This window comes from Trachypithecus francoisi, unplaced genomic scaffold (assembly GCF_009764315.1).
Source record: "Trachypithecus francoisi isolate TF-2019V2 unplaced genomic scaffold, Tfra_2.0 Lachesis_group16, whole genome shotgun sequence".
Lineage (NCBI taxonomy): Eukaryota > Metazoa > Chordata > Mammalia > Primates > Cercopithecidae > Trachypithecus > Trachypithecus francoisi.
Window position 1 is genome coordinate 52,002,990 of NW_022681461.1, and position 26,743 is coordinate 52,029,732.

Consider the following 26,743-nt stretch of genomic DNA (forward strand, 5'->3'; position numbering starts at 1 on the left):
GATTTATAGATAACAAAATGGAGGAGTGGTACATATTGAGGAACTATGTAGCTATGGTTACTCAGCTAATAAATGTTTGCTGTAACTGTTGAACTCAGTTCCTCTCTCCATTTTCCATTCTTTCTATGGCCACAGCTACTTAATTGGACTTAATGTGGGTGGTGGATATGCCAACCATATCCTTAATCATAATTTTGGAAATGACACATATGCAAGTGGGACAAGCCTAGTCTTTAAACTCAGATAGAACTGACCTCTCATTTACCAGCTCTGTGGGCTTGAATAAGTTATGTAAACTTTCTGAACCTTTATTTCCTCACTTCACAAAGTGGGGAAAATAAAATTTACCCCATAAGGTTACTGTGAGGATTAGAGAATGTCAGATATATAAAAATCCAGGTGCACGGTAGGCTCTCAATAAATGGTGCTTTTTAATTTTTTGAGAATATATATGACATTTATTATCAAGTTATTTATTTAGGTCATCAAAATATATGTCATTTTGAGTAATTTTTCATTAATTCCTGTACATTCTGGCAGGTATCTGTGATTTCAATAAGCAAATTCTCTTCTAAAAGGTGTGATGCTACCTCTGAATTCTAACCTCCTGAAAAAAACAGCTTCTTTGTAACAAAGTTGCCCATGTTATGACAGAAGAATTAAAAAAAATCCCTCATTAAATCATGAGAAGTGACACTGGAGAGTGTCACCGTGTTCAGTGTTTCCTCTGCATTCATTGCTACCCACCTCCACTGCTTGGAGTGCATTTCAAGTGGAAGGTACAACGGGGAAACTACAGTTAAAACTGACAAATTGCAAAATTTTCTGTCTCTAAACTTCTATTCCTAACCTCCCTCTTTTTCCTTTTTGATGGGACAGATCTTCCCGTCTCAAACATGCTGTCCTTTTTAATTGCTAACACAAGCATATATAACATCTCATTTCTGCTTATGCTGCTGATATATGTATGTGCTGTTAGAGTTCTGAGATAATGTTGAAAGTTACAGATAAATAATATTGTATTTGGCTTTCACTCCCGGGAGTGGAGGTTTAGTATTCCTGGTTTACTGACAGGTTTTACAATGGTTTAGGATACTCTAATTTCAGGGGGACCATCTACATGGAAGCTTTCCTTATCAAATGGAGAATGGTTGTCCCCCTTTTGCCCCTCTAAAAAACTATCCTTTAAAAGTAGCCTGCTTTTTTGGGACTCTATAGTCTTACTGTTAATGTTCAATTTTCTGTGTCCTTTCCTGAACTTAGGAGAGTTCTGAAGCCAATCTCCCCTCTGATATTATTAAAGATTGCAAGAAAATTTTCTTGTGTTAAACCACTCTTCCTCAAATCACATTCTTCACCTGATATGTGATTTAACTCCCCTCAGGGGAATTCACTTCTTGATGAAATGTAATCAACTTTGATTAAATAAGTAAATGCTTCCTATTCATGTTTTAGCAGTTTTCACATGCAGATTTAACATTTCCACTCATGTTTTCCTTTGAGTCTCTGACTTGAGGGTAGAGTTTTATCTTTTGTGTTGTCATAGTTAAGATGATAACTTCCATAATTAATTTTTCAAAAAGGCAGTGATAACAGAATATACTGTATGTTTACTCTGTACTGATTTAAAACCCCCCAGTCAATTTAGCCTTAAGAAAGCATACTATTTAGTGTATTTTGTGTCTTTCTTCGATATCCTACTATTTAATATTTCTTTCATGATTATGAATACTAGAAGAGCTTAGAGGCACACCCTAAAGGCCACCATATAGAGGTTCTGTACAGATGTGAATTTAAAAGTATGCAAATTTACACTGATTTTACCTAACATCTTGGAATATACCAGGAGTCTGAATACATACATTTTTATTATATGTATATTTTTAAAGTGGAGTTTAGAAATTTCTAGCTACACTGAAAAATTATAATGAAGTAGGTATTTACTGTAAAAAACTAATGTGCTTTCTTAAGGGCATAGTTTAGTTAGGCACTATAATAACTGACAAACGTATGCTGTTTAAAAGTTTAGAGTGAATCTTCACACATACTATTTTATCTACCTCTTATTACCTGAATACCATAGGGTCTCAGGTTTACAGATGAGAACATGAAAGCACTGAGAGTTTCTCATACTTCATTCTGGTACCATGACAGCTATTAAATAAAGGAAATAGAATCTGCTCACAGGTCATGTGAATGCTAAAGAAAGTAATCTTTCAACTGCATGCTTCAAGTGGTTCCTGTGCTGGTGAATAGGTATCCCATTTATTGCTTTTAAATTAAGGTAGGAATAAGTAATTTATACGTACAGTCATATAAGAATTTTTCATTGGTTTTATTTTGGTCAAAAAATAAATTTTTGAAAGATGTTAACCTCTTGTCAACCAATAAATATTTACTGTGACTTATATGGCTGATGCTTGAGTATAGCAGAGGCCCAAAGGGGTTAAGCAACTTTCAAAAGAATAATTAACTAAAAGAGATGGAACTGAAACCATATACATATGTATAGCACTCCATGGGCAACCAAGTTCAACTATATACGAATTACCAGTCAATGACTTTTGGCAGGCCATGCAACCTATCTGAATCCTCAGTCTCCAGATCTATGAAATGAAAAAATGAAACATCTAAAACATAAAGATATTGTGATAATTAAATGAGATAATGGAAGTTGAAGTGTCCTATTATTGTTAAGCTCCTCCTAATTATTTTTGAAGAAAATGATAACTTTACCATGTGATTTAGGAAGAAAGTTTTAATAAGCTTCTTTTAAAAATTAAATGTTAAATATAATATATTCAACTTCAACTATTCAGTATGTAAATTGCATGGAGTAAAATTCAAAGTGTCCGATGTTGGACATTTACCAATTAGATTTTCAACTGGGGGAGTCACTGTTCTCTAGATAGCTGCTGTTTCTTTAAATTGGGTGAGAGAGTTATACAATTGCTGAGTCAGATGATCTGGCAGCCTGAAAGAGAATGAGAGCAAGAAAATGGTGGCACTCGAGAAAAGAAAGCAAAACAAGCTTTTTCCTAATACATCAGCAAAGTCACTGGTGTAATATTAGACAAACTGCAGCTTAAAAGCAGAAAAATGATCATTGGAAAGGCATGATATTTTAGTTTTTCCTATAATTGTTACTTTTTAGCTTACATTTTCCATCTATATTTTCCCCCTCATCACTGTGCTTTTACAGAGACATAAAGACCCATCATTTTGTCCATAAATGCTTTATTCTGCTATGGCTACATTTTCATGCAATCTTGCCCTGATCTTAGATAAGCACAAGTTAAACCTGTGAAACACTTGTGCTTTGATTTTTCCTTCTTACATAATTTTAGGTTGTCATGTTTATTACGAGCCTGGTCTGGATCATAAAATGAAAGAAACCCCTATTACAACACACACACACACACACACACACACACACACACACAGAGAGAGAGAGAGAGAGATCCATTCATTCTGTACAAAAAGAAGTAAGTATATATAGTGTTTTAAAAAGACAACGTATAGCCTATGTGGAAAATTTCTGTATGGTTCTGTAAGCTTTAAAACACAAATATACCTTGTTATATTTTTTCTCTTAAACTATGTTCAGATTGTAAAAATGTGGTATCTAAGAGACATTCTTTTCCAATTCATACAAAGGATCACATAATAATAAAGGGTCTCCTAACTCCTCCACTGATTACTCAGACTGTCCTCCCTGGGATCCAGTAAACTGACTCTAAACTTAAAATCTTACCTAAAATCCTGGACCTCAGTTCAAAGATAAATAAGCAGAAATAAGGTTAAAAAAGTAAAATTGGTCATATTCATCAAATTGTGTCCCAATGGGCCACTTGTAATAGTATCTCCTTCAAGTGTTTATTTAAAATGCAGACTTCTGGGACCCACAGCAAATCTGAGTCAAATTTTCTGAAAGTGAACCCCAGAAATATGTATTTTTAAAGGCAGCCCAGGTAATAATGCTGTTGTTAACCTTTGCCATATTTTTAAAATTTCTAGTTACTTACATTATTCAATTAAGAAAGCAAAGACTTTTTAAATTTACATTACCTCTATTGTACGATTTTATTAGTTTCAATTTGATTAAGAGATTACATGTCTTTGTTCATATAATTCTGAACCTCTATAAAACCTTTCTCTCTTAAAAAAAATCCTACTGCCTTCACAACTATTTAAATAATTTATGATATTTTATTTTGAAGGCGAAAGAGAAAACTGAGAAATAGTTGAAGAACATGTTTATATTTTCATGAACAAAGCCAATCAATATGTCATAAAAAATAAAAATCAACATACTATTTTTTGAAAGGATCTCTGATGCTTTGGGAATTTCAGTCTTGTAGTTGATGGCTTTCACTTTTTTTTTTCCTTTTATTACTTCTTTTTGATTGTATAGTTCTGCCGAAATGCAGCCATCATTCCAGGGCCCATTAATTAAATAAATGCACTGAGAGGCACTGACAAGCACTCAGAATTTCTTCAACCACCCTTTTTAAAAAACAAATGCTAATTGGACATAAAGATGAGAACAACAGACATTGGGGACTACTAGATGGAGGAGAAAGGGAAGGAGCCAGGGCTGAAATACTACCTACTGGGTACTGTGCTCACTACTTGAGTGACAGATTCAGTCGTACTCAAAACCTCAGCATGGTGCAATATACCTTTGTAATTAACCTACACACGTGCCCCCTCCTTCTAAAATAAAAGTTGAAAAAAAAAATCTACGAGGTATTATATAGTTTTTAAAAAATACCACTATGTACAAGGCACTGTGCTGTATCTGGAACTACAAATATTAGTTAAACAGTCCAAGATCAGTGGGTTCAGGGACTCTAAGTATTTGCCATTCCTTTTAGATGGAAATCTTCCTTGGTCCACCAAGCCCTATCTTTCCGCCCTTTGAAAATTCTCCCTCACTTTCTTCATAATGCCGTCCTTGATCAATTCTCCTCTAGCAGTACTACTGTTTTTTTGTATTTAAAATCATTCCTGTAATTTCTTGTTTAGATGGCTTCGTACATGAGATTCACATTCAACAAATAGAAAAAAAAAACGCTATTGACATTTGGTAGCTTCGACAATTGTAAACACATGTGGGTTTGCTGAATACACATTAAAATAGCATGAATTAGGATATGGTGAATCTGTTGAGGTCCCAAGTTGGTGGGTATTTTCCAGGAAGGGTCAGACCCTTTAAAAGGACCTTTTATCATCTACCAAACAAATCCTTCATTTATTAATTCCTAAGGCTTTTTCCATGGATTGGCTTACTGTCATGGAAATTGATCTTGTTTTAATAGCGACTGCCTTTTTTTATTCTAATCAATTATTTCATTTGAAAAGAAAATTTTCAAATATGGGGAAAGCTGCAATATAAGAAGAAAACAATGGACAGACATCATCACTGGAAAATCACTACGGGCCACTCTCTGTACCATCCTGCACCACCAGATGGAGAAACTGAGGGAAGGCGAGGCCTTTCAACACTCTTGGGTCTCCATCTGGCATGTAAGGGAACGAAATGGCTGTCGAGTCTCAGAAGCGCACTTTCCCCGTGGTTCCTCCGAGTAACTCTGACTCACTTCTCATCTACCCATCCCCTCCAAAACAAGGCCTAGCCAGTTCCAAGCTGGAGAGGTGACCCAGAGTTGCCTTCTGTCATGTCCTGCCTTTCGTCCCGAGTCCACTAAGCCCACTCAGACTCTGTCTGCTCCAACCCCCACCCCGGCTAGTGAAATCTCAATCGTCCTCCACGTGGAACCCCAGGTCTGCAGTTACGATAACGGATCACATCGCTCCTGCGGAAAGTGTGCGCGGTGGAGTGATAATTGGACCAAGCGTCTAAATTCTTGATGGAGGACCTCGTTCCAGCTGCCATTTAAGCCTCTGGGTTCCGCAGCGTCTCTAGGAATTGAGAGAGTGGGGAAGTTAGGATCGAGGAGGAGGATGGTGGGGGCTGAGGAATAGAGGAGCAGCGTGCTTCTCATCTCGTCGTCGGTCGCTCTTTGGGGTCCAGGGCCCTTGCATCCCCAGCGTGGCTCGGAGGCAGCGAGACCTGCCTGAAATTGATTGGAGGGGACTAGAGTGTGCTTGTGGGGTGGGGTAGTGGGGGCGGAGAGAAGGGATCCCAAGAAGGGCGCCAAGTGCTGTTACCAGAGGCCTAACACGAGGAACCTTGGAAACAGGTATAGCTACGGATTTATGGGTTTAAAAATGGAACTTCTTGGTGAACGGACATAGCGTACATTACAGTCTGAAGTCACAGCCCTCGCAGGTTTTCCCAGACCTTAAAGCCACGTTCTCGTGTATGACACTTAAACAACTCAGTTTCCTTGTCTTTCCTCCCTCCCTACCTACCTAAGGCTAGAGAAGTTCTTAGTTCATCCACTGTGTAGGATTGTTACCGTGTCAAAGGCTTTGGAAATGTATATTTTACTGGTGATGGTCATAGCACTTTGGAAAACTCAAAAGTGAAACGAAGAAAATAAGTATCACCAACCATTTTCCCAACCCCTCTCATCCTGAGGAAACCATTATAACTAATGGGGGAGGGGGGGAAGAGAGAGAGAGAGAGAGAGAGAGAGAGAGAGAGAGAGAGAGAGAAACTGTTTACTGTTTTGAATCTTGCTTTAAAAAAAACCTGACTTTAAAATGCAATCATTTAACAGTCTATGGAACATTCTTCAGATATCTGATGATCCAGAATATAACTGTACCATAATTTAACACTTTATTGCTAGAATTTTATGCAGTTTTTGATTTCTTGCTACTACTTATCCATTTGTATTAATCTTTGTCAGAACCCTTCTTTCCTTAGGATGATGCCTGAATATAAAATAGCTGAATGAAAGTGGATGGGTTCATTTTAAAATACAAAATTGTTTTTCTTGATGGTGAGGTGTTTAAGAGGTGGATTAATCTCATTGGGCAACAAATAGAGAAGATATTAGTAATATGAGAATCAGAATTTAGATAATTTGTCTTAAAAGTTCATATTCAATGTAATAATTTTATATTTAGAAAATGAAACTGTACCCATTGTTTATATAACTTAAACTGCCAAAATAAAGCACCACAAAAACTTTTTATCAGGTTGATTTTTGTATCCGGCTGGGCTTTGCAGCAGATGGAAGGGCTAGGGCAAGCTTGTCCAACCTGTGGGCCCGAGGGCCACATGCAGCTCAGGATGGTTGAATGTCACCCAACACAAATTCATACACTTTCTTAAAATATCATGAGGTTTTTTTTTTTTTTTTAAACTCATCAGCTATTGTTAGTGTTAGTGTATTTAATATGTGTCCCAAGACAATTCTTCTTCTTCCTATGTGGCCCAGGGAAGGTAAAAGATTGGACACCCCTGGCCTATAGTGTTCTACTATGAAGTTTCAGTTTTAGTTCGGCCTATAATGTTTTAGTACAGAAGGCAAGTGAGATTTTCTCTGTTTCTTCAAGGATTTTTGAAAAAGTGTAAAAGCACTGGGTCCACTGTTGAACCTTATTGTAAAAAATATTTTTGATACCATTTGTATCGCTTTACTAACAGGAATTGTTCATATGTTGGGAAAATGGTTTAGCTTAACTCTACCATGGTAGTTGACAGTTATGAACTAACATGGAATAACAGACCTGTAAACCATCATAGGTGGTACGAGGCTGTGTTGTTGCTACCTTAAGATGATAATAGACTTTCTAAAATTAAAGAGTACTCAAAGAAGTAAAATGAATATTAAGTCTTAATTTCTGAAAAGGCTATATGGTTCATTTGGAAGTGTGAATCATGTACACATTGGGAATAATGGTTTATACTAACTGCACAGTGCTTAACTTAAGAGGAGTCTATGCCATTAAAGAAAAAAATAATCTGAGCCTTCTGAAGTAGCTATAAACAAATGACTATTTAACTTCATAATAAAAATATGACTATTTTGTAAATGCACCAACGTAGAAGTAACAAATCAACTGAGGCAATTTATCAGGTTTCTGTAGTTAAGAAACTGGTAATGTGGAATTTTAGTATACATATTTCCAATCATATAAAAATAAAAAGTAATAAACATATTTGCAGAAAATTTAAAAAATTTTTAAATAACATCTTATTTGCAATGATATTAAATAATTCATACAAGTAATTTTCAGCATGTGTGCCTCTCAAGGAATTGTATGAATCCTAACATAATTAGTATCCATATATATTCCCAAATCAATACAACCATAGGCATAAAATATATTAATGTGAAATATATAATTACATGTCATTATAATTAACACCGCTAGATTTTATATTATGTATATCATTTTACATATGAAATTGGAAAAGCGCATATATTTCAAGGCAAACATTCTATCCAAACTGTGTGTTCTATCTTTAGAAAATTCCTGAAGATTGGGCTTTTCACATACATCCTGAAAATTGATTTATACCTAAATAATAAAAAATGATTTATTTCAATGAACCTATCATTTAAATGGTTTTGCATTTCATGCATATACATTAACATACTATAAAATATTTTCTCTAACTTAAAATCACCACAGTGTTATGTTTTATAGGCCTAAACTAAAAAATACATATTTATGGCATTTCTATACATTGATATGTTCTACTTTGTTACTGTAGATTTTCAGAAGCAAATTAATAATTTAAATAAAATGATTTTATATAGAATAATATTAACTAGAGTAATAAATATTTTTATATAGACAATAATATTAAGAACTATATTCAAACAGTTACGGATCACAGTGGCTAAACTTTTGCTGATACGGATAAACCACTGTTAAAAAAACAACAACCAGGGTCTTGTCAATGTTTCAAAATGAATTAAAATCAAATCCAGCAACAGGCCCTGAAATCCTTTATAAGCTCCTTTGACTAAATTAAAAAAAAATTAACTTTCATAATATGAAAAGTAAAATATGCATTTATCCTATAGATTATAAATTTTTGCTACTAGAAATTGAGACACTAAATTAAAACACTGATAGTTTTAACAGGTTTATATTTCGATGTCAAAGAGACAATTAACATTGCAGTAAAAAAATAATTACCCCTCCGCTGGCCTTTGCTTTTTGAAGCTATATATTCCTGGCGAAGCCTCATTAAATTACTTTTAGACTTATTATACAAGTTTTAATTAGCATTGTGTATATTTTAACTGTATATATATTCTTTCAGTTTTCCTGGTTATAGGAAATTACACCGGCTGGGTCAATATTTGTCAATGTGAGGACAAAACTACCTCCGATTCTGTTTTTCAAGAAGTAGGCCTCATTTTTAAACTGTGCTAACTGTCGTCTGAGATGACTAAAATATTATCAGTTGGGATTTTTCAGAAACAGTTCTGCAGTTCTGTCGTTTGCTAAACATACGAGCAAAGTCCCGAGCAGTTTCAATCACTCAGGCCGCCGGACCTCTACCTCTAACTCACAAAGAAAGCCCATTTTCCTGTTGGCTGCAAAACTCCCCCCAGAAGAAAGTGCTGGCTCCTCGCAGCAGTAACTGATCCTACGATCCTTTTTAGCATTTCAGGAAGTCACTGCCTGCGTGGTCCTTCTCTCTCGGGTCCTCCACTCTCCTGGAAGGTGGGAGAGGGTGACCCCGCCGGGAGGTTGGGGAGAAAAAAGGCTGCCTCCAGAAAACTTAGATGGTTAGCAATAATTCCTCCCAAGGAGAAAGTGTGCTTGAAATACACCTTTCCGTGTGTGTGTGTGTGTGTGTGTGTGTGTGTGTGTGTGTCTTAGTCATTCCCACCCAGGATATTCGGGAGTCACTGACTTCTGAGGTGGGTTTAGAAGCTCTGTTCGCCTCAGTTTCACACGATTGAGGGGGCTGTGTGAAGGCAGGTCCAGGTTCAGTGGTATTGCGAGAACCACATGTCTAAGTCGTTGTAACCCGAATGGGGAAGCCTCCACCGCCGGTTATCTCCTCCTCCTAGCCTAGGCTAGAGACGAATTATCTGTTTACGAAATCACACCAAACAAAACAAGTGCCGAATGCGCCCCGGACTTTTCGAGGGCCTTTCCTACCTGGTCTTCTAGGATGCGGCTGCTGCCCTAGACGCTGGCTCCTCAGTAGCATCAGCACGAGGGCCACAGCGGCGGGCGCCCCTGGCGCTGCCCACTCCCCCGCGAGCCGCGGGATGTGAACCACGAAAACCCTCACTCGCGGCGGGCCGCACGCGCGCCGAATCCGGAGGGTCACCAAGAACCTGCGCACCATGTTCTCGCCGCCTCCACTGCGGAGCTCGGCAGCCGCTGCGCCGCCCTTTGGCACCAGAGGTGAGCAGCGCCGCTCCTGCCCCCCTAACTGCAGACTGGGACCCACGCGCCGCCCCCTGCCCATCTCCGCCCTGCAGGCGCGCACTCGCCTTCTCTGAGCGCGCCCGTCCCCCACCTCCACCCCCACCTCCACCCCCACCCCCACTCCCACCCGGACCTCCAAGATCTCGGATCGGCTCTGAGCCCTGCGCACGCGGGAAGGGCTGCAGGAGGCGCCGGTAGAGAGGCGCGCGCGCGGGCGGCTCGGGGCCCGCGTTCCTCTCCCTCCCGCCTACCGCCACTTTCCCGCCCTGTGTGCGCCCCCACCCCCACCACCATCTTCCCACCCTCCGCGCGGGCGCCCCGCGGTGACGGCTCAGGGGCCGGACGCCTGGAACGCAACTCCAGGCAGCTCGCCCCCTAGCTACATCCGTCACCTGACACGGCCCTACCAGGAACAGCCGCGCTCCCGCGGGTTCTGGTGCTGCTCGTGTCCCCGCTCCCCTATTCCCCTTGCTTTATTCCTAGCTCGCCTCGTCGAAAGTCTTACGTTCTTCGAACTAGATCGTTTAAAAAAGCAAAAGGAAGAAAGGAAAGCGAGGTCATCTCATTGCTCTATCCGCCAATCAGGAGGCTGAATGTCAGTTTTGAACTAAAAGCCGCTCCGCTCCTCTTCTAGATTTGGAAAACAAGCGAAATTAAACGAAACCGCTGCACGCCTCCGACGCGACATCTGGACACGGCGTGGCGCTGGCGCTGCGGGAGCTGCGGACCGGGCCTGGCGCCGGACTAGGTAGGTGGAGTCGCACCCGGGGGTCCCAACTGGGTCCGGGCGCCCCTTCCCCTCCCAGCTGCTCGCTCGCCGAGGGCGCCGGGCTGGGACAAGAACTGAGTCCTTTGTGTCTAGCCCATTTTTATTTTCGGTTTTAACCTTCACGACAGGCGCGGAGCATCTGAGCGCTTCTTCCTCTTTCCTCTTCCCCCCGCGCTCTCCCCCGCGGGCCGCTCCCCTCCTGTCGCCGCGTCCTCGCGTAGAATGGTTGTCTTGGCGACCGTTGACTGCAGCCGCCTCCACGCTCTTTCAGGCGCCCAGACACCCCGACACTCCTTGATCCCGCCGCCTGACTCCTAGGCGTACGTTCTCGCTGTCTCCCCCTCCGTGTCCCCTCCTCCCCTTTTCTTCCACATCGCCGATCCTTTCTGGACTCTCTCCCTTCTTCCTTTCCAGCTGGGGCAAAGGAAAAGCGGTCCTGTCTGGGATCAGTAAAAGCAAGGCAAGGAAAGGAAGGAACGGCAGAAAGGAGGGGTGAGTCGAGGACACAGGGGTAGCCCGAGAATGCGGAGGAGCCGGGTCCTGAGCGCGGTCTAAGCGAGGCTCGGCTCTCGGCCAGGAACTCCGACGCGGGCTCGCAGGCTCTCCGCGCGCGGGAAGTCGAGCCCAGGACGCCGCCTTCAGGCCGGCGCGCTGACCCGGTGCCCCGACCCGGAGCCTGCGGTCTGCTTGGATCTGACCTAAATCTCGCGGGCTGGACCCGCGGCCCGAGTGGCTGGGTGTGTGCCAGAGGATACGGGACTAGGCCCAGCTCCCGGAACCTGGAAATGTGGCCGGCTTCTCAGTGGCTTCCTGTTCATGCGCTTGGGCCTAGTGGCCTAGCTGAAGAAGTGGAACCACAGCGTGAGCCGACAGGGCTTTACAGATCAGAAGTCAAGCCCCCCAACCTTACAGGGGAGGAAAGTGAGGCCTGCACTGGGGGAGCCACCCACTTAAGGCGGTGCAGTAGCCTAGAGGAGCGGCAGACTTCTCTTTCCCCATCCCCCGCCCCATCACTTGACTTTACTGGCGGACCTCTGTCCAAACCCAAGACAAAACGGGGCCGTTTGGATAAAGTGAGATTTAGTGATCACTCTTACATGGCCACTCTAAATATCTATCTAGATATTTACAAATGCACCTCACCGATAGGTAGAGTTCACTTAGAATTTACCCAACACCGTGCTTTGTGCTGGGGCCACATGCCACCTGTCTGTCTAGCATGACTGCTCTTTCTCCCTCTTCACAAATGTAGCTCTTTTTCCTTCAGATCTCTTCTGAAGCAGCCCCTCCTCAGAAATACTTCCCTTTCCAGGCACCCTCATACCACCGTGATTTTTTCCTTTGTTTACTTTTTTGTTGTGTAGAATGTCAGCTCCATGGGAACCAGATCCTTCTATGTGTCTTCCTGTGCACTTATGCCACGCCCCCAGCATTCCCCTCCTCCCACCACCTTCACCCGGCCTCCGCCTCTGTAGGAGGGCATTAGATTTTGTGTCCTACAGAGGAAGGGCGCTTTAGAAAGGGTTAGTTCATCCTGGAAGAAAAAGGATGTCAGATGCCAGCATAGTGTCATTTAAAGATACTGGAGGAATGGAGTGGGGGCGGTGAAGAGTTTCTTGGGCCTAGACAATGTAACTAGTTGTTGCAATAAAGCATGGTGGGGAAAGGAGAAAAGGCAACTTATTAAACATCCTTTTGAAGTCGCTATCTATATCAGTCAGTTCTCCAGGGAAACAGAAACAATTGTGTGTGTGCGCGTGCCACACATATGTATATGTATATACACACAGTCATGGGGTTGCTTAACAACAGAGATACATTCTCAGACATGTATCTTTAGGCGATTTCATTGTTGTGCAAACATATGCAAACCTAGATGGTATAGTCTATTATACATCTAGGTTATATGGTATGGTCTATTGCTCCTAGGCTACAAACCTGTATAACATGTTACTATACTGAATACTGTAGATAATTGTAACAGAATGTAGTTTCATATCTAAACATACCTAAACATAGAAAAGGTAGTATGTTGTGCTACAACTTTAGGACAGCTATGACATCACTAGGGGGTAGGAATTTTTCACCTCAATTATAATCTTATGGGACACCACCAATATATGACTGTGGTTGATTGAAGCATCGTTATCCAGCACATGACTCTGTGTGTGTATACAATTTTATGTATACATACATTATATGTCTACACACATATGTTGAGGGGGGGAGAGAGAGAGAGAGAGACAGAAAATACTTATTTTAAGGAATTGTCTCAGAAGATGGTGAGGATTGACAAATTGGAGACAGGGGAGAGCTGATGTTGCAAGTCTTGAATCCAAAGGCAATCTGGAGGCAGAATTTCTTCTTCCTTGAGGGACCTCAGTCATTTCTCTTAAGCTCTTCAACTGCTTGGATGAGGACCACCCATATTATTGAGAATAATCTGCTTTTTAAAGTCTAGTGACTTAAATGTTAATCACATCTAAAAAATACCTCCACAGCAATATTTAGACTGGTGTTTGACTAAAACACTGGGTACCACAGCCTAGCCAAGTTGACATACCAAATTAACCATCATATTATCCCATCGTGCCTGAGGGGTTCTCTGACCCTCAGTTTTCTGAGGATCAAATTTAAATTGAGGGATCTGTTTTTATTTATTGGACCCATATAGCTCAAAGTATAATCATTTTCTCTCCACAGGAACTAGACCTAGGGATAAGGGTAATTGCTTATTTCAGAGGAATGCCATCTGAATAAGAGGATAATTATATAGTAAGCTCTCTGTTCAAAAAATGTAAATGTTAAAATTTGAACATTGAAATTCCATCTTGGTTTCCACCACTGCTGCTGCCCAATAACTGTTCTCTTTCAGTTGCAGTATGCAGGGGAATTTTAAGTTTAATATTAGTCTCAGCAAAATACAATGATGAAGATGACTCTCTAGCATAAAAATGGGTATGTGGTATTCCAAATCCTTTTGGAATTCAGAGTGAGTTTTGGCTATGTGCTCTTCAAAAAATTAATAATGAAGAACCGAGCATGCACTTTCACTTATATTACTTATTTTATCCTCACAGTGGCCTTTCAAAATTGGGATTATTACTCCTGTTTTACAGGTGAAAAGAATGAGGCCTAGAAAGGCTCAAATCTTGAACACTTCACAGCCAGCAAGAGCCAGGGCTGGAATCATCAGGCAGGCCTTTGGGCTACAAGCGTTGTGCTCTTTTTGTTGTCCCAAAGGCCAGGGTCAATAGGGAGTGAGTTATCTGTGGGTCAGTTACGCAGACAGAATCACTGAACATTGGAACTTTTTGGGGTTCTCTTCCATGGCCTAAAAACCTGAGTTAATTGAGTTTTTTAACAGGGGTAAACAATTTGCTGTTTTAGATCAGCGAATTCATTCCATAGGCAGAGATAGGAGAGAAAAATATTAGTGGATATCCTTTGTCTTGTTCTCCTCCTCCCGCAACTTAATGTCCTAGGACACTAACTTTATCCCTTAGGTAACTCTTGATTATCCAAATTTCATGAGAAACTTTCCTAACATTGTACATGCTCAAAGTCAAAACCCCAAAGTCATAAGAAAAAAGATACCATAAGCAAGATTAAAAAACAATTATTTGATCATATACATTAAAAGATTAATTACTAGACTCTATAAGTAAATACATAATCCAGTAAAACAACAATTGAATTAAAAAGGGCAAAGGATATAATAGTTTATAGTAGAATATGTGCAAATGGTAAAAACAAATGAAAAGATAATCTTACTCATTAATAAACAAATGTAAACAGAAACAATGACATATAACCACAAGTGTGGCAAAAAGAAAAAAGACTACTTTGACAAAGTTGTCAGGAAACAATCACTCTTACTATTACAACTTGGCATCATTGTTTTGAAAGGCAGCATTACAATATCTATCAAAACTGTATGTGCATATTTGTACCCTTTGACTCAGCTATTCCACTATGTTAAGTATATAAAGACACACAAATAATGTATGGAAATATATATACACATACATACTATATATTATATATAGTTCATATGTAAATGTTTGTGTATATATCTATATACTTATATACACCCTTCAACTCAGCAATTCTATTCCTATAACTCATGTATGAAACATATGTAATACATATGTTTATATACACATATGTATACACATATCTGTAAGTATGGGAAGATGTACACACGTACACATATATACATACTTATGTATATATGTATTTTATGTATGGATACATATGTATATATGGATAGATTTTACACCCACAGACACATTTAGATATGTAACTTCAGCTAAAGCAATTTCACTCCTATATAAATTGCTACAGACAACTTGTATAAGTATGCAGAAATGTTTCTTTATAGCTGTGTGTATTAGCAAAGTGCAAGAAAGAGAAAAACAATTGACATGCTTGTGAGGAGACTGTTTTATTTATTTATTTATTTTTTTGTTAGGGCTCATTCATAAAATACAAAACTGTACAGCCATAAAATATAATGAAGTACATCTATATGCACTGACAATGGAAGTTGTCAAAGATCTATTGCTAATTAAAGAAAGTAAATGACAGAATAGTATGATCCCATTCATGTTTTCCAAATACGTGTGCTGGGGGAGAGATGTTTGCAATTATATGTGCTTACATTTCTGGAAGGATAATTAAATATTTGTAATAGTGGTTACCTTTGGGTACTAAGAATGAGAGTGGGAAAGTTTCAGATTTTTGCTTAACCAGTTTTTGCTTTCTGGACTGTTTGAAAGTTTACCATGAGCAAGAATTATTAAATAACAACCACAGGAATGTTGGGGCTCAAACCTAGAAATTCTAATTTTGTACACCTGGAGCTGATCAGCAAGTCTAAATGTTAAAATATCCCCATGGGTGATTCTGACATGGAGCCAGGGTTGAGAAATAATTTTCTCAAATGGAAGGGGTTTTAAACTTGTTGCCCTCAAATGACTACTGAGGCAAACACCATTCTTATAGACATAAGACACACTTGGAGCAAATGTATAATAAAGTGTTATGCTTCCCTAGAAAGGGGACGACCTTAAATCTTTCTGTTCATGGTGGTATTTAAACATATTAGAAACTACTAATTTTGGAATAGGCTTATTGTGATAAATCTAAATATCAAAGGCAGTCCAGAGATTAGTAATAGAGGATGATCAAATGTTTTTCAGAAAATATTATAGGTGGCACTTTGGCAGGAGATTCTGAGAATGGCAAAAGGGTACCTCTGTGCCCGAGGAAAAGTGATAGATCTTAGAAACTCAGAACTCAGATGGAATGAGGAGCCATGCCATATACATCTTTCCAACAGTCACCCTCCAGAAGAAAACTCTCTGTTGACAAAAATCTGCTGACTTGTCTGTGGGTTTGTAAACAGAATAAACTGTTTTTTCTTTTATGTTTATGTATTATTGCTTATAATTATATTCTAAAATATATCATAACAAACAATAACAGTACTTGCAGCTTAATGAAAGAAAAAATGCAAGTATCTTATTAAGAGAGGAGAGAAAACTGAAGAACAATGGATTATCCTTACATATTTGGTTTGGGATTACATTGAGAGCTACCTAAATACCAGAAACTCATTCTTGGTCCTGACTCCTACTCTGTTATCCATAGCTCAGTACCTACTATCTGGTGCAGAAAGAAGTGGAATGGAATTATCAGGAAGACCCAGTTTTTAGCCAAGACTAAAAGTTTTTAGCCAAGGGGATAGAAGAATTTGTTCACAGATAGAAGGCAGATGGGAATTTGTTTAAAACAGAATGGAGACCCAGAGGTCACATAAGACAGGGTTTAGAGGAAGTAGCCCCAACAACATCATAATACAGAGCACTGATAATGAGATAATAGATAGATTATGCATTTGGGGAGAAGGCCAAATATAAAAAATAAGACATGGTTTATTTACTGTAATTTGGTCTTAAAGTTTTGAGTGGAATTCTGTTGTAAAATATTTTCTGTGCCAGAGCTGACTCCTTATATCTACTGGAAGTCTAATGCCAGGGGCTTCTGAGTGGGAAGTGGGTTAGTAGGTGTTTGGGGTCCTTTGTAAACTTCTAGTGTAATGTGAATAGCTGTGAGGTAGTCAGCGTGTCATCTTAATACATTGTTCTTAGTTCTTTTTCCAGCAAACTCTTTGTTTTACATTTAGTTCACACCGCAAATTAGTAAGTCAGGCTTGGTGCTTTTTGACCCATACATTAATTTACAATTAATGTGCTTAATGTACACTCCATGCCAGTTACATATTATTAATTAGTAGCACTAGTATTAATTCAAATTTTCTTTTATTATGTAATTAATAGGGCCTATATTTGAAAGTTACTGTGTTTCTGTAAAATGAAGTATTTTTTTCCTTATAAAAGGAATCACATTAAAATCTCCTGAGTAGGGAATTTAAGAGGCAAGAAAGGAGTAATTTCATTTGGATAGCTGAAATTGAGAAAAGTTTTATAGAAACTTTTCAGGTATGAAGGATAGTAGTAGAGATGTTACATGAGTTAGCACTCATATATTGAATTAGTTAAGGAACCAATGTGGGAATCTAGGTCTTCTATCTACCAGTCAAGTCCTAGTTTCACTTTTCTTCATTCCCTCTTCCTTTCCTGTCGTTATAAGTAGAATAGGAAGATATTGAAAGTATTGAGGCTCACCTGTTGCTCCTTTAAGTAATTTCTAAGATTAAAATTGTCTTATTTTCATACATATGTGATTGTGTATCTAGGTATCTATTTGTAGCTTAGTATTGAACACTGTGAATTACACCAACCTAAGCATTATTTTCCAAGTTTTCATCAAATAACTAAACAGTTTCTGTTAATACTGAAAATCTAGTAAACGTGTCAGAATTTGGTTATGATTAGTTGCTGACATAAAACATGAGGGCAGACTTCACTGTACTTTAGAAGATACCGGCTTTCACATTTGCCCCAGAAGGGAGTTCACATGAGTGCTTCTTCAGATAATGACTCTAAGTTTTGCATGTCATTAGTTCTACTTGCTCCACTTTTGATAGAGTGGCAATGTATTGAACATTGTAAAAATTATGCCCTATGATTAAAAAAATCCATCTCTGGTAAAGCATAAAAAGAAAATGAGTATATTTTTCACTGTTTAAAATAATTGAGGGAGTAATTATAGAGTCAGCAAAAAGAAAAAAAGAACCCTACTGACTATCACATATCAATGCACACAGTGTTTTTTAAATCTTTTCAAAAAAGGGAGGGCAATCTCAATGTAAGTGTAAATGAAATTAGTTTTTGTATATATTTGCTGAAGGTCAGTTACCTAGCTTCATACGATAAATTATTTGGCCCTGGACACAATATTGTGCTTGCCATACTAGGGAAATAAAATATCATGAAAGTATTCCTAAGTATACATTTTCCCAGAGGCATTTCGGGTTTTATCAGTCTTGAGCTCTCCTCTTGAAACTGTTTCATTCCTTAGTTATGAAATTACTAATTTTAACCATTTAAGGCACAGGAAATTTTACCTAATTTTGCTTTAACAGCAAAATACCCTTTAAACAATTAATCCACTTAGGTGAAAAAGACAAAAATGAAGCCCAAATGAATGTTATTAAATTTATAAATTTATTTCACTTTCCAGATCTTCTTGGAATAAATGTCAGCAGAATTTGTATAAACTTTGGTAATGTCTTAGACTTAGATACAAACGTAACAGGTATATTAAATTTTCTGTAATTCCACAATGGAGCCAGAAGCAGGACTCATGAAAATAGTAACTATATGTTTTTGCATGTATCCTTCAAAGTGAAATCCTTAACAAATTTAACAGTATATATTAGGCTGCTGATGAAACAGCTAAACCTGTCTGCCAGGTGGCTTCGAATATGGAATTAATTTTTACATGGCATTGATAAGTTACTATTTCAATACAACCATGTGGTAATTGATACCCAATAATGTTTTAGGTTTACTTTATCCACCCCCCTGCAAGAAACAACCTAACAAAACAAAAAAAACAGTGTAATATAGTACTGTGGGATCCACAATAGCATTTTCTTTAGTTTCCCTTCATATCAGGTTGTCATTAGGAAAGAGTCCACAAGTTATTTAAACTAGAAATGAAGTAACATGTTTCATATCTATTTCAAGGGATAATTTTTCATGACCCAGTATAATGCAACTAACAAATGTAAACGTCTTGGAATTTAAGATATAGAGGTCAAATTAAGGGATTTTATAAATCAAATGGGAGATTTTAAATTATCAACTGACTTCCTTTACATAGAATGTTTTCTAGTAATTGTAAAATACTGTAACTTTAAAAATATTATTCTTGTAACCTCTAATGATTGAGTGCTTAAGTGATAACTAGAAATATATTTTCTGTCTCTGTGCTTCAGTTTGAAAATGGAAGTTCCATTATCTTTGTTCCAAACATTTGGGTTCTTATAGGTGTTTTGGGGGGGGGGTATTCTCCATATTGTTGACATTTTAAAATAGCTTTCAAACAAGCTGTTTATATTTACTAGAAGTTAGAGAAAGAAAAGCCTCCTTAGGAACTTACAAGGGAGATCACTGTGTATTTCTGCTTTTTTTTTTTTTTAAAGTTATCTTCATGTGTATCATTAATGATTTTGGAGGACAAGCTGGTGCAACGGGAAGAAAAGCAAGACAACCATAATCAGCTTTGGAACTAGATGCACTTACTTTGTGCACCCATGGAATGAATGAATATCTTGTGATCTTTGGCAAGTTATTTGATATTTCTTTGCTTCATTGTCCTCATCTGGGAAACAGTACCTCTCAGGTTTATGTATTAAATGAACAAATATATTTTAATGCATACCTGGTACAGATTATGTGTCAATAAATATATCCTTTCCCCAATAATATAAGATCTGAGTCTCAACTTTCCCCAGTAATATGTTCACTTTGGGAATAGGAATTGATAGAGAAGTAAAGATTTGTGTATTCAACTCAAATGTACTCCTTCTTATAAGTCTCCACTCTCAAATTACTTTTTTCTGTTCCTGTTTTCTCTTTTAAATGTGTATCTAGTGGAATGAGCATTTAGAAGCATAATACATGTATAAATTTTGTGTTTAATTTTCTATGGCATATGTAAGCAGTTTTTATGAATTGCTGGTATTGCTTCTGAGCAATTATTACAAATGTTGAGAGAAGGGAATCCCTGTGAACCTTTAACATTTCTCAGGAGTTAGTGGTAAATCCATGAACATCTATTTTTAAACCAAATTACCCACCTCTTGGAGTTCAATCTCTGTTAATTCTTTATTAAAGCAGTGAAGTATCAGTTCCAATGATATAATGATAAAGCAACCCTGGAAATTAAATCCCAAAGCAGTGCACCTTTAGATTGTTCAGTAGATAGTAGGACATCCCATGAGCCATCACATATTTTCAAGTTTTTATAGTTAATCTGTTTTTTCAGCTATCTTTTGGGAAATATGCCAAGACAATTTACTGCATACGTGCATCTATCTTCTAAAAGACATTTGGGATATTTCTTAGTCTGACCTCTGCACCCTGAGACACTCTATAAAGGAAACAATCAGAAAAATTTAACAAAGAAATAAATAGGTTAAGAAGAAAGCAATCTAGGCGTTTGCACTGAGTTTGCAACAGTGCCATTGCTACATTTAAGAGCTGTAGTTCTTCCTCACATTTTAATTGAGAGCCACTAGTTATAATGTTACTTAAAATCTCCCCATTAAATAAGACAGTTGCTGAACAACTAAAAAGTACAAAATATCACAAAATCAAAAAGTAGCAAGTCACAAGGCGATTTCCGCATCCTAGCGTGTGTGTGTGTGTGTGTGTGTGTGTGTGTGTATGAAAGAAAACGTTGCAGTTAACCGTTAAAATTGCTTTCACTCCACTCCACCACCTCATCCTGTGGAGTCTGCCACCGGAACGCCGCGGGAATCTCTCCTCAGTGTAGTTAAAGCAAAGGCCAGCACCCTCTGCAAAGGTGCTCTGCGGGGTCGTGATCCAGGAATTTTAGGATCTGTCGTGGCTTGCACATCCTCTCTTACCCCTCTGCTATCTGGTGGAGTTGGGCGCGGGTCTCCTTTCGCGTGTTACTTGCCATGCACACAAACTAAAGCGCCGCCGGGCACTTACTGAAGCCCACCTCGGCCCTCGTCCACTTTGTCCTCAGTCTTCAGGTTTTCCTTTTTGCCTCTAGGGCCTAACTTGTGGGTTCGCCTTAACTCCTCAGCAGACAGTGGAGTGAACGTATCGACTGCCCCCACCCAAATGCCAATCACTGCCTTCTCCCACTCGGTGCTGGAGTCATTCCATCGGAAGATTCTTCCGTAGCCACCAGGGCCGGTCAAGGATTTCATATGCACTTTCCCTCAGAAAAACATCTGGAACGTCACACACTCCTAAATATCCCTGGAAATCTGCTTCTCTATGTTTGGCTTCATGGTGAGTATCGAGGGCCAGATCCAGACAAAGAAAAAAATGTATGGAAGATTATTCCCGGTCGGCTCCTCCTTCCTGCGAGTCTCAGACAGGCTTGTAGGCTTACAGGCTTTCCGCCACTCCCCGTTGGCAGCCTTCATCGAATTAGGTGGGTGGGGGTGGGAAATTGGGGAAGAAAATAAAGTCGTTGTGGGCGGCTGGGGAACCTGGCGTCAGTCCCCCGTGGCCGCGCGCAGGTACCCTGCAACGTCGCGGTGGCCCCGCTCCTCAGCCAGGTCCACGGGCAGACGACCCCAGGCATCGCGCACGTCCAGCCGCGCCCCGGCCCGGTGCAGCACCATCAGCGTGTCCAGGAAGCCCTCCCGGGCAGCGTCATGCACCGGTCGGGTGAGAGTGGCGGGGTCTGCGCAGTTGGGCTCTGCGCCGTGGAGCAGCAGCAGCTCTGCCACGCGGGCGCTGCCCATCATCATGACCTGCCAGAAAGAGCAGAGTGGTCAGAGCCAGGGTGGGGGCAGGTATGGGAGATGCCGGCCAGGGCAAGGCAGGTGGAGCCATTTAAAGAAACACCTATTTGTGAAGTATTCACCCAGTGCAGAGGTGTTCAGGTCTCTGGTGTCTGGTGTTTCCTCATTTGCTGATGCAATCCGCTTTCCCACCCCACCTTCAGGTTATACTCTACTCAGTACAAATTAAGTGCCATTTTATTCTCTAAACGTGTAGAGACAAGAAAGTTGATGGTAAAGTGATGATCGTCATTGTGGAAAAACAAATCTTGATTTCCATCGGAACATGGGAATCTATTTTGTTAAGTGATTTATGGGCAGAGTTAAATTTATTTGGCTTTTAAAGTTTTAAATTATTTGCCTTGCTGACCCCTCCTCCATAATTCAGGTCTAAAAATATTTATTAGGTAGTCAACTACTGTTTGTTAGAAGTTGGGAGTAATGGTTTAGGGGAGAAAATAAACAATTAAGTTTCTTTTTCCTTCCTTTCTTTTTAAAATTTATTTAGTTCTCATAGCAAATCCCGTGTGGAAGGCTTTTGTTTGTCATATCTCTGTGCTCATAACTGGATTGTACTGTGATAATTTGAGCCAAAGTTGGAGATTAGAAGGGAAAAGTAAATTAAATCATGCAACATCTTATAAAATTACAAGAATAAATGATTTTCCTTAATAAACAGTCCATTTTTATTTTAGAGTGTAATATTTTTAATGTAACATAAAACTAACTATATATACTACAGGATTTTATAATAGCTAAGATTTTAAAACATTAAAAAGTAAATATTTTGCTATATAAAAAGAGCTTGGGCAAGGCACAGTGGCTTATGCCTGTAATTCCAGCACTTTGGGAGGCCAAAGTGGGCAGATCACCTGAGGTCAGGAGTTCGAGACCAGCCTGGCCAACATGGTGAAATCCCGTCTGTACTATAATAAATAAATAAATAAGCTGGGCATGGTCGGGTGTGCCTGTAGTCCCAGCAACTCAGGAGGCTGAGGCAGGAGAATCACTTGCACCCTGAAAGCAGAGGTTGCAGTGAACTGAGATCACATCACTGCACTCCAGCCTGGCTGACAAAGTGAGGCCTCGTCTCAAATAAATAAATAAATAAATAAATAGAGCTTGGATGTTAGCAATCAGGATGATGCATAACTTAGAAAAAATGATGTTTTGCAGGAGTAATCCTGTAGTAGCCGTTTGTGAACATGAACATTATGAAAACATTTGCTGTCATATTTTAAGTTAATTATAAGACAATTTTTGGTAACTTAAATGTCTAAAATTGAGTTATTTGTTATGGGTTTATGTACTTTAAAATATACTATTTAATTGAAAGGCAGTATACTTCTCATGTTTTGTCAGCTTGTTTCATTAATATTAGAAATGTTCATTTCATCTCTTGAAAACCATGATAAGTTATATCTCCTAGTGATGTAAGGATATTTTACATAGAAAAAAGAGGGGAAAATAGCTGTTTTTAGTATTTCAGAAAATGGTGGATTACATATATAACTTCTTTTATAATTATTAATAGAATTTTAAGTTTTTAAGAAGCACTTTACAATATTTTTGCTCCTTTAAAAATCCCTTATTTGTTATACCACTATTCTAAGAATTCAAAAGAAATGAACACTTCTTTAAAATCTACACTATTAACAAGATCCCTTAATATTAGCTTAGTTTTGGAGGGTGATAGTGAGGTGAACACTGAATATGACCAATAGCCAACAGTAAAGTACAAAAGCATTGTCCTAGATTGTAAAATAAAAATATCAGTACTAATTAAAGCAGGATTCGTAAACATTGAATAAGTGTATTTTAACAATGAAGATAAGGATGCATTATTTATGAAGATCCTTTGCCATTCAAAAAGGACCTAACAGTTGCTGCAGGAATATTTTTGTAATCTGGGCACTGAGTATGATAATTAAAGAATGAGAAACCTATAGAACTATATATTTTTTCTCTTATGCATCACTCATAAGACACTGCTAACATAAAAGGAACTAAGTGCTGTGGTTGAGGATTCCGGTCTCATTCCTTTGAATTCAATTAGCCTCTATGAGAAAACAATACAACAGATTTCATATAGTAGCTTAAAAGTTTACACTGACTTTTTTCCATGTACTATGATTTTGTAGAATTCCTTAAATCCAATCCAGAATGTGTAACTTATAGTTTACTTATCTTTATCGTTGAAAGCAGACAAGATAATCGTCCTCCCTAAATAACCTTTCCTTTTCGCCTTTTCTCCCCAATTCAATCTATTCCTTGCATCTCTGATGATGAGATGGCAGAACAAAAACCACTAAAAAAGCTTAAACAGTGGATATTTCAATGTCTCTCTTTAGAATTTTTGCTGGGTAAAAGCCTGTTTTACGCCTGGGCTGCACACCTCCGGCCAAGGGAGACTGCTATACAAATCTACATCGGCGATCTTGGTTCCAGCTCCGACCCGCCGAGGCCGCGCCCCGCGTTCGCGCGCCCCCTGCCGGCGAGGCCCTGGGGCCCCAGCTACCTGGATCGCTCGCCTCCCGAAGCGGTTGACTCCGTTGGGATCCGCGCCGGCTTCCAGGAGCTGTCGCACCTTCTCCACTAGTCCCCGCGCCGCGGCGCTGGTCAGGCCCTCATCGCTGCCGCCTCCACTGGGCATGCCCTTGTTCTCCTCGCGCATTCCTCAGTCCCCAGACGCGCAGCGGCCCGGATAATCCACCGTTGGCCGTAAACTTAACGACACTCCTCCCTTCTTTCCCACGCTGCTCCGGCGCACTCTCTCCTTCCTAGAAGGGCTGGGCTCAGCTTCATTACCCTCCCGCCGTCCTTCTGCGGCTTGGGGTCCCGTGCAATGGTCGAGCCGCCGGTGGTTAGCTCCGGGCTTTTCCTGGCGCTCAAGAACCAGCGGGCGCTCCTGGATTGCTTCTGGGGAAAAGCTCCTAGCGCGGCCGCAGCCAAGCTCAAAGTGGCTCTGGCCGCAGGGTGCGGGCGCGTCGCGGAGTCCTCACTACCCCGCCTCGCTCTGGCAGAGTGGGGAGCCAGCCGGCAAAGAATTCCGTTTTCAGCTGGGCCAAGGGGCCGGCCTCTCCCCACCCCCTTAGGCTCCGCCCCCTGTCCGCTGTGCTCGCCGGGAGGCCAGGCCCCGGCCGACGCGTCACAAGGGCGAGGAAGCCTGCCCAAAGGTGCTGGGACGCATGCGCCAGAGACTGGGCCAGGGAGCCGCCAGGAATGCCGGCTGGACTGCTCGCTGGATGTCCGGTAAAGCCAAGGCTAATATTTTGGGACTGTTGACCCACTGCCCTCAGCTCCTAATCCCCAGTAGGCGGAGCAGAGGATTTCTGTTCCTTTAGCCTTAGGCCAGTTGGTTTCACTGTGGAGACGTTAGTGGCTTCCTTGTGGCCGAGAGAAAGGCATTGAAAATAACTCCGTCTTTCTTAAGATGTCTGAGAGCGATAGCTCTGCACCTGTCATACAAGTTAAATTCATCCCCAGGCAGTACTTGAACTTCACAAGTTTCATATCTTGTGTCAACCTTAGCGGTTTTTTCTTGGATATGTCTTTCTATTTGAATTTGTCAACCATAAAAAGAGAGAAAAATCCCGAGAATCATGTTTTGCCTGTGCTTTTTAATTCTTTCCATGTTTGCATTATGGATACAACCCTTAGAAGAGAGAAAAAAAAAAGAAAAACTAGTTCGAGATTGAGAGTGGCAACCTGGCAAACAAGACCAAAAAAAAAAAAAAATGTGCTTTAAGAATCTGAGATCCCAGTGTCATCATATTTGTACAGTAAATCTTTGCACTCTTACCTATTTAAACCCACTTTGTCAAGCATTTTATTTTTATTTATCATGAGTAATAAAGGAAATTTATGCAGTAATAATGAAACATAAGAGAGGGGTGTGGTGCTGGGCTTGTCATTAAACAGGCTGAACCTGTCATTAAATTCTCTTCTGAAGATTTAAATGCCAAGTGCTTTTTTTTCCTTTCTAATCTTCCTGGGTGAGTTTGAATCAACATTTATTACTTTAAATATTTAAAACATTTCAGCGGATGCTACATTGGATAGGAAGAGAACCACAAGTTACGGATTTGTTGCCTAAAAACTTTGGTGAGGAACTACATAAGTGGACCCCTCCTAAAAGTGAACAATTTTTATTTACAGAATCATTTTGGTTCGGAGTGCTGAGGAAGAAAAAGTCTTAACAGGAGGGCAATTGCTTGCATATTGCAAAATGAGAGTCTTCACATTTTTTTTTTTTTTTTGGAAACTTTAGCTCTGACTCCTTATTACTCCAAATCCCTGTAGAATTTTAAAAAACTCTTTCTTTTAAAGGCAATGGGGCCCATGGAAGTGGTGGTTAGGGCTGAAAATCTACTGACAGAGCCTCAACAGAGCTGAAATCCACCTGGACAGGGAAGGGAACCGGGTAGCATTAGTAACAACTTGTTTCTCTTTCCCATCCAACCCCCATTTCCTAGTCTTCGGTTTCTTAATTTCTCTACCTTTTACTCTTACGCTTTGGCTTTGACCTTTGAGTTTCTCTGAAACCTATCAAAAAAGTTAGGACAAGATAGTCTGAGCCAATTCGTGAGCCATTTTCTTAGGTAGTAAATGTCTCTGAAAAATGAAAACTGTTTGGAGTTGATAAGGAAAGGGAAGATGATGTGTTTCTTTGAGGGGGACATAAAGAA

General features: G+C 39.8%; 3 protein-coding genes across 8 annotated transcripts in view; 1 reads left to right on the forward strand and 2 right to left on the reverse strand.

Moving 5' to 3' along the window:
* The window catches only part of CDKN2A (cyclin dependent kinase inhibitor 2A), a 26,248-nt gene extending 15,015 nt beyond the window's left edge, over window positions 1-11,233 (reverse strand). Inside the window, exon 1 of one of the 6 annotated variants that reach the window (XM_033237490.1) lies at window positions 10,731-11,233. The gene's annotated coding sequence lies outside the window, so the exon portion shown is untranslated. The other 5 variants (XM_033237496.1, XM_033237494.1, XM_033237491.1 and 2 more) reach the window with 5 other exon arrangements.
* Window positions 5,543-21,719, forward strand: LOC117099245. Its single transcript, XM_033238706.1, has 5 exons — window positions 5,543-5,658; window positions 9,492-9,603; window positions 10,060-10,299; window positions 10,958-11,071; window positions 19,710-21,719. Exons 1-4 carry the CDS (start codon window positions 5,543-5,545, stop codon window positions 11,069-11,071), a joined length of 582 nt encoding a protein of 193 aa, XP_033094597.1. The 3' UTR covers window positions 19,710-21,719.
* Window positions 18,704-25,156, reverse strand: CDKN2B (cyclin dependent kinase inhibitor 2B). The gene is made up of 2 exons (XM_033237488.1): window positions 24,574-25,156; window positions 18,704-22,025 (listed from the first exon to the last, which is right to left on the reverse strand). The coding sequence occupies exons 1-2, from the start codon at window positions 24,727-24,729 to the stop codon at window positions 21,765-21,767; spliced, it is 417 nt and encodes a 138-aa protein (XP_033093379.1). The 5' UTR covers window positions 24,730-25,156; the 3' UTR covers window positions 18,704-21,764.
* Between the last annotated feature and the right edge of the window lie 1,587 nt (window positions 25,157-26,743).

Bases quoted from the DNA above. Each gene is read 5' to 3' on its own strand.
- CDKN2B (XM_033237488.1), bottom strand. From the start codon at position 24,729: ATGCGCGAGGAGAACAAGGGCATGCCCAGTGGAGGCGGCAGCGATGAG. The intron at 22,026-24,573 runs GTAGCTGGGGCC...TCTTTCTGGCAG, and splicing joins TCGGGAGGCGAGCGATCCAG to GTCATGATGATGGGCAGCGC.
- LOC117099245 (XM_033238706.1), top strand. From the start codon at position 5,543: ATGGCTGTCGAGTCTCAGAAGCGCACTTTCCCCGTGGTTCCTCCGAGT. The intron at 5,659-9,491 runs GTGACCCAGAGT...AACTCCCCCCAG, and splicing joins GCCAGTTCCAAGCTGGAGAG to AAGAAAGTGCTGGCTCCTCG. The intron at 10,300-10,957 runs GTGAGCAGCGCC...CTCCTCTTCTAG, and splicing joins GCCGCCCTTTGGCACCAGAG to ATTTGGAAAACAAGCGAAAT.